At 50.4% G+C, this 17168-nt stretch overlaps 1 protein-coding gene across 1 annotated transcript in view; it reads right to left on the bottom strand.

Annotated features, from left to right (window-relative positions):
• Positions 1 to 289: 289 nt before the first annotated feature.
• Positions 290 to 17168, bottom strand: part of LOC124789009 — a 260631-nt gene continuing 243752 nt past the window's right edge. The window contains exons 8-9 of the mRNA XM_047256296.1: positions 15958 to 16412; positions 290 to 910 (exon numbers count right to left, since the gene is read on the bottom strand). Coding sequence (XP_047112252.1) covers positions 290 to 910; positions 15958 to 16412 — 1076 coding nt within the window. The remainder of the gene's footprint in view (positions 911 to 15957; positions 16413 to 17168) is intronic.

The raw sequence follows: 17168 nt of genomic DNA on the forward strand, positions 1-17168 counted from the left end.
GGATGCCGGAACGTATCGGGACATGGCATCTAGGATACGAGCGTCATATCAGCAGACGTCAGGGGTTTTTGACCAGTGACTGGGAGAGCCAGTCTACTGAGAGTCGCCGCAGTTAGAGATCAGTGGTGGGGTCGGTCGCCCTGGGGTGACTGCAGACGACGGAGAACTTGTCGTCGGCAATGCGCGTGTCGCTGTCTGCCGAGCTGCCGGCGGTGGAGGAGGACGCGGTCCGGCCCCGTCCCCAGTGGCGGTCGGAGGCTTCAAAGTCTCCGGCCGCCGACTCCTCGTGTCAGAAGTGCGACAGCTTGCTGTGGACGCGCGGCGACCCGCCGAACGGCAGCCCGGCGTCGGGCGAGTAGAAGTTGCCAGCGGCGGCGCCGGGGCCCCCCAGGTCGGCGTTGACGGAGGCGTACAGCCCCTGCTGGGAGCCCGCGACGCCGCCCAGCGCCGCCGCCGAGTTGAGGGCGCAGGCGGAGGCGGCGAGCGAGCCGGGCAGCGCGCTGGCCAGGTGCGAGCGCACCGCCGACGACAGCATGAGGTAGGTGCGCGGCACGAAGACGGCGACGACGACGCAGCAGGCGGTGGCGGCGAGCCCCGAGGCGAGCGCCGCGTCGCGCCACGCGTCGCCGGCCAGCAGGAAGGCGGCCAGCCAGCCGGCCCAGACGGCGGCGCTGAGCAGCGCGGCCGCCAGGAAGCAGGCGCCCTCGCGGTAGTTGCGGCGAGAGCGCGCCGCCAGCGGCGACACCGACACCAGCAGCAGCAGCAGCAGCGCGTCGCAGCCCAGCTGCAGCGACAGCGCCACGCCGCCGCCGCGGCACGCCTCGCGCTGCCCTGCGCCCGACGGCCACTCCAGCCAGAACTGCAGCACCAGCGTCGACGGCGTCAGCGCCATCAGGAAGCACAGCGAGCTCTGCGGACACAGTATCCGCCTCCCTCAGTCGAAATCTTTTTCTTTCTTTCTTTCTTTCACTTTGCGCCTGAGTCCCGCAATGTGAGCAGGGTCGGCGTGGTTACAACGGTTTTGGCAAGGTTAATTTAAAGGCGTGGCCAGATGCCCTTCCAGCTACCACCCCATACCCGCCAGGAAGGAATCAGTGTACCCCAGCTGTCTGCGTCTAGTGTAAGCTATGAAATAGTGCGGAACCTTTACAGATTTCCGCGTGTCGTGCAACTGAGGCGAAATGTGGGGACCAGCCCGGTATTCACCTAGCAGGAGGTGGAAAACCGCCAAAAAACCACATCCAGGCTGGCCGACACACCGGCCCACGTCGTTAATACACCGGGCAGATTCGATCCAGGGCCGGCGCGCCTACCTGAGTCCAGGATGAAGCGCATTAGCGCTCTCGGCTGACATGCCGGGTCCCTTAGTCGAAATCTCCTCGGGCAGGAAGTGGTGTGGTGAGGCCCGCTTGCAAAGAAAGGCACACATTTAGACCATACCACGAGGCCTGCAGACGTAGCGGCCACCAGCGGTTACAGACCTTCACCCACGCAGCTACAACACTTGCTGCTAGCACTATGCTCCAGTTTAGGACAGCTACCTGTTCTGTGGGATCATTTAATGCGAGCTGACGAGGAACCCCTTTAGTGCGAGGCCGTAAGTTCAATCTTTAGTAAGGCTTGTCTGGAAATGTTATGTTAACAATCACGACAGGAAAAATGTTAGCTAATAATGACTCACCTCGGTTCTGAGAGTTCCGGAACCTGTGCAGAAATTTGAAATAGAGATCAACATAAACATCATTTTCGCCGACATGAAAGTTTTCAGCCGGCCGGTGTGGCCAAGCGGTTTTAGCTGCTACAGTCTGGAACCGTGCGACCACTACGGTCGCAGGTTCGAATCCTGCCTCGGGCATGGATGTGTGTGATGTCCTTAGGTTAGGTTTAAGTAGTTCTAAGTTCTAGGGGACTGATGACCTCAGAAGTCCCATAGTGCTCAGAGCCATTTGAACTATTTGAAAAGTTTTCTGGGTTTGGTACTGCGTCATAATGTAAAAACTACTGCTGCTATAGAAAAACTAACGTTTCGGCCACGATTGCTGCGGCCTTCATCTGGGTCTAATGGTGTGTTCTGGCTATGCACTGTCCTTTATATTTTGTTGTTAGTGTTCACTGCGCATGCCATTACGTCATAATTTTAAAAGGTAGTTAGTTTCATTGGTCACTTCAGGAAGAAGGAGAGGGAAATTTATTTTAATTGGTTATTGCGGTGGAGGGAGAACGTGACCTCTGTTGTCTAATGGCTCTTGTGTTATGTACCATGATTGGTGGCCACCGTCGAATGAGAAGTTTGCTGATGTTTACCAACTGCTGGACGTCGGCCGCGCGGCGGCAGTTACTCACCGGTAGTGCTCGTGCCTCGTGTTGACAGTGCGGTCTGTTGGGCTCTGATTGCTGGCAGCCAAGATGGGGCAAGCCTAAGTCCATCCTCCCTGTTCATGTTGTTAGGGTGTTTAAGTATTTCGATGGCCCTTTTTATTGCTCATTAAAACCACACATTGCATGTTGTACCACCATACAGCGAGATCTTCAGAGTTGGTGGTCCAGATTGCTGTACACACTGGTACCTCTAATACCCAATAGCACGTGCTCTTGTATTGATGCATGCCTGTATTCGTCGTGGCATACTATCCACAAGTTCACCAAGGCACCAGATTGTCCCACTCCTCAACAGCCATTCGGCGTAGATTCTCTCAGAGTGGTTGGTGGGTCACGTCGTCCATAAACAGCCCTTTTCAATGCATCCCAGGCATGTTCGGTAGGGTTCATGTCTGGAGAACATGCTGGCCACTCTAGTCGAGCGATGTCGTTATCCTGAAGGAAGTCATTCACAACACGTGCACGATGGCGGCGCGAATTGTCGCCCATGAAGACGAATATCTCGCCAATATGCTGCCGATATGGTTGCCCTGTGGTCGGAGGATGGCATTCACGTATCGTACAGTCGTTACGGCGCCTTCCATGACCACCAGCGCCGTACGTTGGCCCCCCATAATGCCACCCAAAAACAGCAGGGACCCTCCACCTTGCTGCACTCGCTGGATAGTGTGTCTAAGGCGTTCATCCTGACCAGGTTGCCTCCAAACACGTCTCCGACGATTGTCTGGTTGAAGGCATACGCGGCATGATGTCGTGGTTGCAAAGATGGACCCAGCATGGACGTCGGCAGTGAAGTTGCTCATCGTGAAGCCTATTGCGCACAGTTTGAGTCATAACACGACTCCCTGCGTCTGCACGAAAAGCATTATTCAACATGGTGGCGTTGCTGTCAGTGCTCCGTCGAACGATAATCCATAGGTAGCGGTCATCCACTGCAGCAGTAGCCCTTGGCCGACCTGAGCGAGGCATGTCATCGGCAGCTCCTGTCTTTCTGTATCACCTCCATATCCGAACGACATCGCTGTGGTTCACTCTGAGACACATGGACACTTCCCTTATTGAGAGCCCTTCCTGGCACAAGTAACAATGCGGACGCGATCGAACCGCAGTATTGACCGTCTAGACGTGGTTGAACTGCAGACAATACGAGCCGTGTACCTCCTTCCTGGTGGAATGACCAACTGATCGGCTGTCGGAGCCCCGCCGTCTAATAGGCGCTGCTCATGCATGGTTGTTTACATCTTTGGGTGGGCTTAGTGACATCTCTGAACACTTAAAGGGACTGTGTCTGTGATACACTATCCACACTCAACGTCTGGGAACCGGAGTGATGCACAACTTTTTTGATGTGTGTACATCCATAGTGCGACAGAAAATGAGTGTTCTGTTGGTGCAGAGATCAACCTTCTGTGGGATGTATGTATTACACTCCACAAAATATACGTCATCGACATTCAAGAAATGTTCAAAAAAAACGACTCAGGATAGAGTGAAAAATGGCGCGCCACAGTGATCACAGAGGTTGGCACCATCAAGATCGAAGGCGAACTCCTTGGGAGTTACAACCGTGCAGAACATTGAGCTCGGTATGCGTTCTTTACAATGTATATAAAATCATATTGGCGCAACCGAGTGATGAGAACTAATGATGGTATGCAACTGAATGCGAAGCAGTCGGTCCTGAAGCTTATCTCTTAGCCCATTTTCCCATTCTCGCGTGCTGTGACGTAAATATTTCATACTGTTCGTTCAAGATCACTCACACGAGAAAGAATCGTAGGGGGCAGAGCATCTCCAACTTCTGGTAGCACAATAAATAACTTCCCAGAGAATTTACCATCCAGATTAATAGTCGGCATAATTGAAACGAATGCATTAAGGCACTGATCTTAGTTGATCTTGATAGAACTATTTTGATACCTCTAATTTCCAGAGTTCCTTTCGTCTGCCTTTCCTCTTCAAATTTCGATTGGTCACAGTTGACAACAAATTCCTTACTGAACGATGGGATAAGTTTATGTATCTCGTCTACAAATTTTCGTGCCGAATGCGCTTTGTTTGTAATGTATTTATCTTACGTGTTCCAATTCTGTGGCAATGTTTGAAGTTACGCAATCATCCACTGCTTCCCTGGAAATCATTGTAAACTATGTCGCGCAATTTGACGTGGATAATGTAGTACGTCATTACCACGCACATCCTGTAAATTGTATCGAGCAGCTTTGAAACGTGCAAGCACCAGTTTTTCTAACGAATGTGCCTTGTCCTACCTTGAATATCAGTAGTTTTTCTTATGCACTATATGATCATATTCTTACAGACTCATTCGAAATTTGTTCACAATTGCTTCTTTACCACACTGCGGATGATCTTCCATGTAGGTAATTATGTTTAGCACTCGCTCTTCGGACAACGATTATCCTTTACTGCGTCTCAATGGAGACGGGATTTGTGACTCCTTGTCCGACAAGGGTGATGAATTACATGGCTCGACACGTGTGTCAACATCACTTTCACTTCTTAAGCACGTATCGCCATCATCGTACTCCTCATGAATACTGTCCGCACGATCGAGTGTATACGGCACCACACATTCCTCTGATTCATGTTGCAGAAATGCTAATATTTCAACTGCCACTTCTTTCTCACTCTGTGAAGTTCTTGGGGTTCCTTTCTGATGAAATGTCAACTTCTACTATTTATAATCCGATGTTTTTGCTTTCCTTGTCGTTGCCATTGCCCTGCTTTGTATCAACAACAGTAGCACTGTAGCACTTCTGTTTCTCATCGACCAAGCAGTTCAACTACGCTCTGTAGTCTTGTGCTGCGCTCACCGTTGGATACCTCCAGTCCCGCCCCCTGATGCCATTGGCAGCCAATACTATGGTTGCATGGTAGACAATATGTGGGGCTTCTAATGCTGTAGACATCACTGGCCTTTTGCGACCTCACACTCAAGGGGTTCCTCGTGAGTTTTTTTTCATTTTCTTCCTTACAATTACATGGTTAATACACATCCTGACTAAATGAAGTACCAAGAAATGAAACTTCACGCTTTGAGAAGATATATGATTTCCGTGATTACAGACTTGAATCAAATTTACAAAGAATGCGGCAGTATGAGCCGAGTTACCAGTATGATGTACCACTCACTCTGGCTTGAATGCATGCACTGATTTGTTTGGAAGGATGTCACTAAGCCATTGAATACTCTCGTGATTAACCTTGGCCTACAACAGTTGTAACTAGTGTTTCATGTCCCGGACACTGGCACAGCGATGGAGTTGATATGTGAGCTGGTCTCATACGTTTTTTACTGGAGACAGGTCTGGAGATTTTCCTGTCCATGGGAATACCTCAGCATCAAGGAGACAGTTCAGAGATAAAGGTGCTGGCTGTGAATAGCATAGCCCTGTTGAAAAATGGCACCATGATACAGCCGCATAAGAAGGGACAAGGGAGGACGCATTATGTCTGTGGTGCACCTCTGTGCTGTCCGAGTTCCCTCAGTCACTACTAGCCGTAGTCATACCAAATGGCTCATCTCATCGTGACACCTGAAATAACGCTGCTGTGACTCACCAAAACATTGGAAGAATGGCACCTCTCCCACGTCGCCACAATGCTCGGCTACGACGGTCGTCAGGGGTAATGTAGAACCCCCTTTCATCGCTGAACACAATGCAATGCCATTCGTGCCTCCCCAGTCAAGCTCCAAATGCAGCTGTTTGTATTGCGGTGTTAAGGACAACCTACAGATGCAACAGTAATTCTCTAATACGGCCGCTGTTTGTCTATGACTAGTGGCGCAGGATGACACAGAATGTTCCAGGAGATCTACACTCCTGGAAATTGAAATAAGAACACCGTGAATTCATTGTCCCAGGAAGGGGAAACTTTATTGACACATTCCTGGGGTCAGATACATCACATGATCACACTGACAGAACCACAGGCACATAGACACAGGCAACAGAGCATCTGAGGTCATCAGTCCCCTAGGACTTAGAACTACTTAAACCTAACTAACCTAACGACATCACACACATCTATGCCCCAGGCAGGATTCCAGACTGAAGCGCCTAGAACCACTTGGCCACAACGGCCGGCCACATCACGCAGTCACCCGTTGAGAGTGCTCGATTGCGAAATGCGGATTCTCAGGCCCCCAAATGCGCCAATTTTGCTTACTGACGAACCCATGCAAATGAAAGTGCGCTTCATTACTAAACCAAACCATACATCCGCATACTAATTCCCAGCATGTCCCGCAGCCAACTCTGCAGTTTGAATATCCTAACCCAACCAGTTCAGAAGTTTTTTTTTTTTTTTTTTTTTTTTTTCTTTATTGTATTTCAATTCCCCATCGGGGCGGGCTGGCAGCAGCATATGCGCTGCTCTTCAGCCGAAAGACATAGAACAAAACAAGAGAAGACATTTAAAAACAGCAAAGGAGAGAAGAAGGCGAACATAGATACAAAAAGGGAGAACATCATGGAAGGCAATATACAAAAAACGGGGTGACTGTAAAATGGAGATAAAAAACTGTTTAAAAGTAGCACACACAAAAAATCCACACACTGCGACGATTAAAAGAACACAAGGCACAGTATGACTGGAGCATAAAGGTGTTGACGGATGGCATAGCACACAGCGTAACACTGACGGCGAACCTCAAGGCAGTACACAATTAAAATCACACCTCTTGACGCACACGGGAAACAGCACGAAACACAACACTGACGTGGCACACTGTTGATGAGCAATACAGAGGATCTGCCAGGTTCAAGGAGATGAGGGAGACCTGAAGAAGGGAGGGAGGGGAAGAGATGGGGGAGGGGAATGGGGGGCGCTCGGAAGAGGGCCAGGTAGGGAGGGATGTGGGAAGGAGAGAGGCAAGTATGGGGGGCAGGGTCTCAGGGGAGGGGGGGGATGGAGGAAAATCCGCTCTGGGAGAAGGAAGAAAGAGGAGAAGGGGGCCCTGGGGAGGGGGGGGGGGAACAAGGCCGGGTTATAGTTGGAAGGAAGGGTATATGTCACGGCGAAGTTCGTCATCCGGGAGGGGAAGGCGTTGGAAATTGCCCTGATGAAGGAGATGGAGGGTGTGGAGGTGGAGAGAGGGAGGGATACAGCGATAGAGGCGCGGCAACGGGCGGGGGGTGGAGAGGAAGGAGGAAACCAGAGGGTGGGGGGGATCAAGCCTGCGAACAATGTAAAGGATGCGGAGATGTTGGAGGAACAAGAGGAGGTGGGGGAAGGGGATCAGTTCATACAGGAGCCGTGTGGGGGAAGGAAGGCGGATACGGAAGGCAAGGCGGAGCGCATGGCGTTCAAGGATTTGGAGAGCCTTGTAAAAGCGGGTGGGGGCGGAGATCCAGGCGACGCTGGCATAACAGAGGATAGGACGGATGAGGGATTTGTAGGTGTGGAGGATGGTAGAAGGATGCAATCCCCATGTCCGGCCGGACAGGAGTTTCAGCAGGCGGAGGCGGGAATGGGCTTTCTGCTGGATGGTCAGGAGATGAGGGGTCCAGGTGAGGTGTCGGTCAAGGGTGAGGCCAAGGTATTTCAGGGTGGGGGTGAGTTGGATAGGACGACCATAAAGGGTGAGGTAGAAATCTTGGAGGCGAAAGGAGCGAGTGGTACGGCCTATGATGATTGCCTGGGTTTTGGAGGGGTTGAGACGGAGGAGCCACTGATTACACCAAGTGGTGAACTGGTTAAGGTGGGTTTGGAGGGTACGTTGAGACCGTTGAAGGGTAGGATAGAGAGCCAGGAAGGCGGTGTCATCAGCATATTGGAGAAGGTGAACTGGTGGGGGTGGCTTGGGCATATCAGCTGTATACAAGAGATAAAGGAGAGGGGAGAGGACAGAACCCTGGGGGACGCCAGCCGTGGGATAAAAGATACGGGAGTTGGTGTTGTGGAGGGTGACATAGGAAGGACGGTGCGAGAGGAAGGAAGCGACCAGACGGACAAAATTGATAGGCAGGGCGTAGGTTTGGAGTTTAAAGAGGAGACCGGGATGCCATACACGGTCATAGGCATTTTGGAGGTCAAGGGAAACAAAAATGGCAGAGCGACGTGAGTTGAGCTGGAGGGACAGAAGGTGAACAAGGTTGAGGAGTTGGTCGTCAGCAGAGAAGGAGGGCAGTTCAGAAGTTATGACGATTTCGTTTCATATAGTCCAGTAATTGTCACCCTGTGTGAGTGCTTGTAAGAGATTTCGCCTCATTTTATGCAGCCCCCACAACGTACACTACTGGCCATTAAAATTGCTACACCATGAACATGACGTCCTACAGACGCAAAATTTTACCGCAGGAAGAAGAAGCTGTGATATGCAAATGATTAGCTTTTCAGAACATTCACACAAGGTTGGCGCCGGTGGCGACACCTACAACGTGATGACATGAGGAAAGTTTCCAACCGATTTCTCATACACAAACAGCAGTTGACAGGCGTTGCCTGGTGAAACGTTGTTGTGATGCCTCGTGTAAGGAGGAGAAATGCATACCATCACGTTTCCGACTTTGATAAAGGTCGGATTGTAGCCTATCGCGAATGGGGTTTATCGTATCGCGACATTGCTGCTCGCGTTGGTCGAGATCCAATGACTGTTAGCAGAATACGGAATCGGTGGGTTCAGGAGGGTAATACGGAACGCCGTGGTGGATCCCAACGGCCTCGTATCACTAGCATGTCGAGATGACAGGCATCTTATGCGCGTGGCTGTAACGGATCGTGCAGCCACGTCTCGATCCCTGAGTCAACAGATGGGGACGTTTGCAAGACAACGACCATCTGCACGAACAGTTCGACGACGTTTGCAGCAGCGTGGACTATCAGCTCGGAGACCAGGGCTGCGGTTACCCTTGACGCTGCATCACAGACGGGAGCGCTTGCGATGGTGTACTCAACGACGAACCTAGGTGCACGAATGGCAAAACGTCATTTTTTCGAATGAATCCAGGTTCTGTTTACAACATCATGATGGTCGCATCCGTGTTTGGTAACATCGCAATGAACGCACATTGGAAGCGTGTTTTCGTCATCGCCATACTGGCGTATCACGCGGCGTGATGGTATGGGGTGCCATTGGTTACACGTCTCGGTCACCTCTTGTTGGCATTGACGGCCCTTGAACAGTGGACGTTACATTCCAGATGTGTTACGGCCCGTGGCTCTACCCTTCATTCGATCCCTGCGAAACCCTACATTTCAGCAGGATAATGCACGACCGCATGTTGCAGGTCCTGTACGGGCCTTTCTGGATACAGAAAATGTTCGACTGCTGCCCTGGCCAGCACATTCTCCAGATCTCTCAACAACTGAAAACGCCTCTTCAATGGTGGCCAAACAACTGGGTCTTCACAATACGCCAGTCACTACTCTTTATGAACTGTGGTATCGCGTTGAAGCTGCATGGGTAGCTGTACCTGTACACGCCATCCAAGCTCTGTTTGACTCAATGCCCAGGCGTATCAAGGCCGTTATTACGGCCAGAGGTGATTGTTCTGGGTACTGATTTCTCAGGATCTATGCACCCAAATTGCGTGAAAATGTAGTAACACGTCAGTTCTAGTATAATATATCTGTCCAATGAATACCCGCTTATCATCTGCATTTCTTCCTTGTGTAGGAATTTTAATGGCCAGTAGTGTAACTGTCGTGCAGTTCCTTCTTCATGACAGCTCCCGGCCGCACACTGCAGGGCGATGAGGACGCTCCTTCAGTGTTTTCGATGGGAAGTGTTTGAACTCCCACCACACAGAGCAGACTTGGCTCCCTCCGATTTTCGTCTCTGTTTACATGAACCACTGCGTATGAAGACAACTTCTTGGCACAGACAATAAGATGCAGATCGGCGTACGGAATTGGCAGAAAGCAAAGGCGGCTGCTTTCTGCGACGACGGTACTGCAAAGTTGGTACATTTAGTTGGAGAGGCGGTTATGTAGAGAAATAGATGCAAGGTGTAGGTAGCTGTTGCAAATAAAACGTTCTTGATTTTCACTGCTGTTTCCGTTTCGCGACCTATGACTCTGGGTGTTACATTTATTTATCCACGGAGTGTAAATGGTTCAAATGGCTCTGAGCACTATGGGACTTAACAGCTGAGGTCATCAGTCCCCTAGAACTTAGAACTACTTGAACCTAACTAACCTAAGGACATCACATACGTCCATGCCCGAGGCAGGATTCGAACCTGCGACCGGAGCGGTTGCGCGGTTCCAGACTGAAGCGCCTAGAACCGCTCGGCCACTACGGCCGGCCCACGGAGTGTATTTTATCGGTTATTACTGCTAAGTGTTGCATGTAATGTCATATTTAAGAATGACAGATGCAATTTCGTTGAATGTTATTCATCGGAACAGTTCCGTGTAGCTCTTTTTGCTAGGGGATTGCCGTACGTGATCAGTTGAGAGAATCAGTTTTCGAGTTACGTGCCAACTTCAACAAAGAAGCACTAAATGGTGCCTGTTTTACTCCGTTGACGAGTTAATGGTAATACCTGTAATAGGTTCCAATGTCAACGAAAACGCTACATGAAATACGACTAGAAAATGCGCGGAAAAATAAAAAAGCTGGAAAATTAGATGAGAACATCGTGTAAATAAATGGATTACCAAGATATATTTCTTTGCTGAGGGTGCAATATGTAGTCATGTTTATTATCGTAGAAACAATCATCCGACACTAACAGCAAGTTTCCCGCCACCCTGTTCTGCACGAAAGGGTTTCCTGTGAGGGCATTTCTATGGTCTTCAGCTATTGTGAAGAGAAACACGAGCTGGGTGGCAGTGATAATTTTTAAGCCAGACGCAGGAGGTAAAGGTAAATGAAGTGGCGTTGGTTGATGAAATATAGGGTCAGTTGAGGCCATGATCTCAACCTGGGCTGGATTTTACAAAACGAGTGATAAACAGGTTGTTCAGAACTACAGACCAACATCGCTGACGGCCGCCTCTTGCACGATCCTAGAGAAAATTACAAGCTCAAACATTATGACATTCCTAGAGGAAAACAAATTTTTTTCAGAGAAACAGCACGGATTCCTGAGAAACCACCCGTGTCAAGCGTAAACTGTTTTATTCATACACGACAATGTTCAAGCAAGAGATGCAGATTGCATCTTCCCAGATTTCCGTGGGGCGTTCGACACAGTACACCGTTGACCGTTAACCAAGGCACGATCGTCTGGAGTGTCTTCACAAATATGTGACTGATTTGAGGAATATTTGACTAATAGAACCCAGTATGTTATAATGGATGGGGAATGTGCCACAGAAATGATAGTAAAATCGGGATGCTCCAATGAAGCTTTCGTTATACCGGGTGTTTAAAATGGTTCAAATGGCTCTGAGCACTATGGGACTTAACATCTGTGGTCATCAGTCCCCTAGAACTTAGAACTACTTAAACCTAACTAACCTAAGGACATCACACACATCCATGCCCTAGGCAGGATTCGAACCTGCGACCGTAGCAGTCGCGCGGTTCCGGACTGAGCGCCTTAACCGCGTGACCACCGCGGCCGGCGGGTGTTTAAAAATGAGTATCGGTAGCACGTATTACATTCAATTTACAGTTATAAGTAATACATCAAATGAAAGACAAACTCAAACAGTTTTGTTTGTATATGCGTATGCACTGTTTGCTGAGTCTTCTGTTAGAAAGCGCTAGTAGCAAACATGGCGACTATTGAACAGAAAGGTTTTGTGTTTTACTGTTTGCAAGGACTGAATACGTTGTTGCAATGCAGTATGCGTTTCCTATTAGGTCCAATAGTAATCCTCCAAATGATAATAACATCCGTAGACGGTATCATAAGTTTGAAGATACCGGCGGTCTTTGCAAAAGGAATAGTAAGGCAAGACCAACAGTGACAAGAGCGTGTTGAACTAGTGAGAAGGTCTTTCACATGTATCCCCAATATATCTGTTCGGAAGGCTAGTTGACGTCTGTCTGAAGATCTTTAAGGATATGCTTTAACGTATGTCCTTACAGTATGCAGTCGTTACGAGCTCTGAAGTCTACAGACTACAGTTTATATGCCAGCTTTGCAAACAAAATGTTGCTGCATACGATGAAGATTTACTGGATCGTCTCGTCTTCAGTGATGAATCGACATTTCATCTAAGTGGAAATGCGAACACACATATTGTGCACATCTTTAGGTCAGTAAATCACCAAGAGACGGTACAGTTGCAACGAGACTCCCCTTTATTAATTGTTTTGTGTGTCATCTTGCCCGAAAGTTTATGATCCTCACTTACTCGGTGTTTTTTTATCTTGATGCGCTGCAGCTATGGCTCTTTCCTCAACTGGAAGATGCTGAACCACAGACCTTTATTTGGTAGGAAGTTGGTGCGCCACGTAACTGGCATAAACCAGTACGATAATGGTTAAACGACGTTGTACCCGACCGCTGGTCTGTCAGGATGACAGAGCTTGTTTCGCAAGGGCGCTACCTCAATCCGATTTGACGCCGGCCGAAGTGGCCGTGCGGTTAAAGGCGCTGCAGTCTGGAACCGCGTGACCGCTACGGTCGCAGGTTCTAGAAGAGCTCAGCCGCCAAGGGTTAAGGCTATAACGTCATCGTAAACGGATCATAGAGATCGGCGACATCCAGTGCCCCCTGCCCTGGAACTGAGAAATCCAAGAGGATAGTTTTTCTATCATATGTTGGTGGTGTGTCCTTTAGGACTGACAAGCTGGAAAAAACATAAAATAAAATGTGTCTTCCGCTCTCCAGCTCGTGTGCAAACTATGCTGGGTTGTGCTAAAGACGGCTCAGGTCTAAGGAGACCACGGATATGTAAAATACCGTGCGATTATGGGAAATCATACATTGGCCAGACTTGCCGCACTGGTAAGAATAGATGTGCGGAACACAGACGTCACACCAGACTGCGTCAGCCAGAAAAGTCTGTTGTGGCTGAACACTGTCTTGACGCGGGACACAACATGAACTACGGAGAGACAAAGATCCGCGTACGGGGACTCCATCATTAAAGAAGCAGTAGAAATTCCCATAAATAACGACGTGATCAATGGAGACACTAGATTTCAACTCAGCAAGGGGTGGGAACCAGCACTGATGGTACTAAGCCATCGTCGTCCGCAGGTCGAACGAATTCAAGTCAACACGGACGGAGAATCGAAGTCCGTACACTTACACGGGGCGCCAACACTCTGCACGCAAGCGCGCTGGGCCGCTAACTACGGCCGCGCTTTTCCCGCGTCGCGAATGAGAAGCCCGTGGCCAGTTTATACGGCAGGGGGCACTGGATGTCACCGTGCTCTATTATTCGTCTACGATGACGTTATAGTCTTAATCCTTGACACCTGCGCTCTTCTAGCGAGTCAGCGTATATATTGGCTATCCATTGCAGCAACACGTCAGCCCTCCAAGACTCAGGCGATCATCATAGGCCACACCACCCGCTTCTCCCGTCTCCATTTATGGCTGTTCTATCCACCTCACTCCTACCCTCAAATACCTTGGCCTCTCCCCCGACCGCCACTTCACCTGGACTCTCCATCTCCTTACAATGCAACAATGCTCACAAAAGACTCCACCTCCTGAAACTCTTGTGTGGCTGGACATGGGGACTGCATCCTTCCACCATCCTTCACAACTACAAGTCCTTGCTCCGCCCCATCCTTTGATATGCCAGCGTTGCTTGGATTTCCACCCCTCCCACGTTCTATAAAGCCCTCCAAATCCTCGAATGCCATGCACTCCGCCTCGCCTTCTGCATGCACCTTCCGCCCCCCAGGCGCATCCTCTACAACCTCATCCCCTTTCCCCAACTTCTCCCTCTCCTTGAACACATTTGCACCCTGTATATTGTCCGCCGACTTGATCCCCCTCACCCCCTGGTGTCTCCCTTCCTCTCCACCCTCAGCCCATTGTCATGCCTTTACCATTGTGTCCCACCCTCTCTCCTCTCCACACCCTCCACCTCCTTTCCGAGCGCAACTTGCAGCATCTACCGGTCCCAGATAATGAGCTTCGCCCTGACGTCTGCCCCTCCAACCAACTCTAACCCCACCTTCCTCCTGCCTCCTGCTCAGGGCTCCCTCTCCTGCCCCTCCCTTCTCCTGAGTGGCTTTCCCCCTCCTACGCCCCCTCCCACTCCTGTGCTCCCATTCAGTGTCTCTGCACTCCCTCCTGCCTTGTCTTCCCTGCTCTGCCCGTCTCCTGCCTTTTGGTGTGCCCCCTGTCCCCCCTTTTCCTCTTCCTCCCACTCCCCATCCCTCCTCCCCTCTTTTTTCCTCCTCTCCGACCTCCAGTCCTCCGGCAGGTCCCTACCAGCGGTTTTTATTCTTTGTGAGTGTTCTGTCGTTTCCAGTGGTTTTGTTCTTTAAGTGTCTCACTCTGTGTGATTTTTATACTGTGGCTGCCTTTTAACTTGTGTTTGAGTCGAGTGATTTTAAGTACACAACGCATTGCCAGCTGTCTTCTTTTAACTCTATGTCGACTTTTTAAATGTCCCCCAATGTCCCTGTAATAGTGCCACCCACCAGGGTAGCTCAGAGCACTAATGTGCTGCTTACTGGACTCGGGTAGGCGCGCCAGCCCCGGATCGAATCCGCCCGGCGGATTAACGACGAGGGCCAGTGTGCCGGCCAGCTTGGATGTGGTTTTTAGGCGGTTTTCCACATCCCACTAGGTGAATACCGGGCTGGTCCCCACATCCCGCCTCAGTTACAAGACTTGCAGACATCTAAACACACTCACACTATTCCATTAATTACAGTCGACACAGACAGTAGGGGTACACTAATTCCGTCCCGGGGATACGGGGTGGTGGCAGGAAGGGCATCTGGCCACCCCTTTTCACTAACATTGCCAAATCCGTTCCTAACAATGTCGACCCTGAGTCAGTGCGGGACATGGCATCAGTGAAAGAAAGAAAGTGAAAAAAAGAATGTCCCCATATTAGTGTATATTTTAACTCCCATCATCTCCGTTTACTGTACTTTATGTCCCCCTTTTATCCCCATCCTTTATGTAAGAGTTCCCTTTGTATTTTTGTTAAAGCCATTTGGCTGAAGAGCAGTGGACTGTGCTGCTGCCAGCCATCCCCTGCCCCATAGGGGCAGGAGAATGAAATTACAATAAAGGAAAAAAAGAGCAACATGTCAATAAGGACCTGAAGATGACGGGTAGCTGTCTCGTCGAAATATTGTGCAGCTTCCGCAACATTATCCGAGTGTCTATGAGAATAACATTTAGTACAGTAGTTTAACATTTAGTACAACTACATATTTTCTCGGAGGGGCTTGCTGTAAACTGAAAGTTAATAATTAGAGACTTTCTGATAACGTACTCATGTCTGTCAATCACGCTTGACGCAAGCAAGTACTCCATTCCGCTCACAAATTCAGCATTCTGTACAGTGCTACAGTAATAAACATCGCTTCCACGTGATATGTGCTGAAGCTATCGTAGCTTAGAGTGCGTCATTGTGGCACAACTCGACAGTGTCGAAATGGAACGAGAACACTGGAAAGAAGTGAGAGACGTTTTTGTTCCGGAGACTGCCCAGAGGTGACAGGCGTTGTACCTGGAGGTAGCCGTTGACGTGGCTGAGGAAACTGCTGGCGACGGCGCCGTCAGCGTCGCAGGCGGCGAGCATGAGAGCGCGCGCCAGCATGAGGGAGAAGAGCAGCGCGTAGGAGAGGGCGGCCGCGGAGGCCCTGGCGGCGCACAGCAGCGCCTGCAGCGGCGGGTCGCGCGCGCGCACCAGGAAGGCGGCGGCCGTGGCGAGCGAGGCGGCCGTGGCCAGCAGCAGCAGCAGCGTGAGCGCCGGCCGGCCTTCCAGCACGTCGCCGGCCGCGACGCGCCACGCCAGGTGCGCGCCCACCGCCACGCACACCGCCAGCCCCAGCGACACCACCGCCGCCACCGCCGCCGCCCACGGCTCGGGCCGGAACTCCACCTCCCACCGCGGCCACGCTGCCTCCGCCGGCTCGGCGGGTGCCGCCGCCTCCTCGTCGAATGTGTAGCACGTCTCGTTACCTGGAAGCGAATTTAGGTGATATACGACTTCTACATCGAGAAGGCGTCAAGCAATGAATGTCGAATTAGGATTAAGTGAACTACACGGTTAAATATTCTACATCTACATCTACATACATACTCCGCAATCCACCATACGGTGCGTGGCAGAGGGTACCTCGTACCACAACTAGCATCTTCTCTCCCTGTTCCACTCCCAAACAGAACGGGGGAAAAATGACTGCCTATATGCCTCTGTACGAGCCCTAATCTCTCTTATCTTATCTTTGTGGTCTTTCCGCGAAATATAAGTTAGCTGCAGTAAAACTGTACTGCAGTCAGCCTCAAATGCTGGTTCTCTGAATTTCCTCAATAGCGAGAATGAGATTTTCACTCTGCAGCGGAGTGTGCGCTGATATGATCTCCGTTGGTAGAGCACTTGCCCGCGAAAGGCAAAGATCCCGAGTTCGAGTCTCGGTCCGGCACACAGTTTTAATCTGCCAGGAACTTTCATATCAGCGCACACTCCGCTGCAGAGTGAAAATCTCATTCTGGAAACATCCCCCAGGCTGTGGCTAAGCCATGTCTCCGCAATATCCTTTCCTTCAGGAGTGCTAGTTCTGCAAGGTTCGCAGGAGAGCTTCTGTAAAGTTTGGAAGGTAGGAGGCGAGGTACTGGCAGAAGTAAAGCTGTGAGGACGGGGCTTGAGTCGTGCTTGGGTAGCTCAGTTGGTAGAGCACTTGCCCGCGAAAGGCAAAGGTCCCGAGTTGGAGTCTC

This window comes from Schistocerca piceifrons, chromosome 3 (assembly GCF_021461385.2).
Source record: "Schistocerca piceifrons isolate TAMUIC-IGC-003096 chromosome 3, iqSchPice1.1, whole genome shotgun sequence".
Taxonomy (NCBI): Eukaryota; Metazoa; Arthropoda; class Insecta; order Orthoptera; family Acrididae; genus Schistocerca; species Schistocerca piceifrons.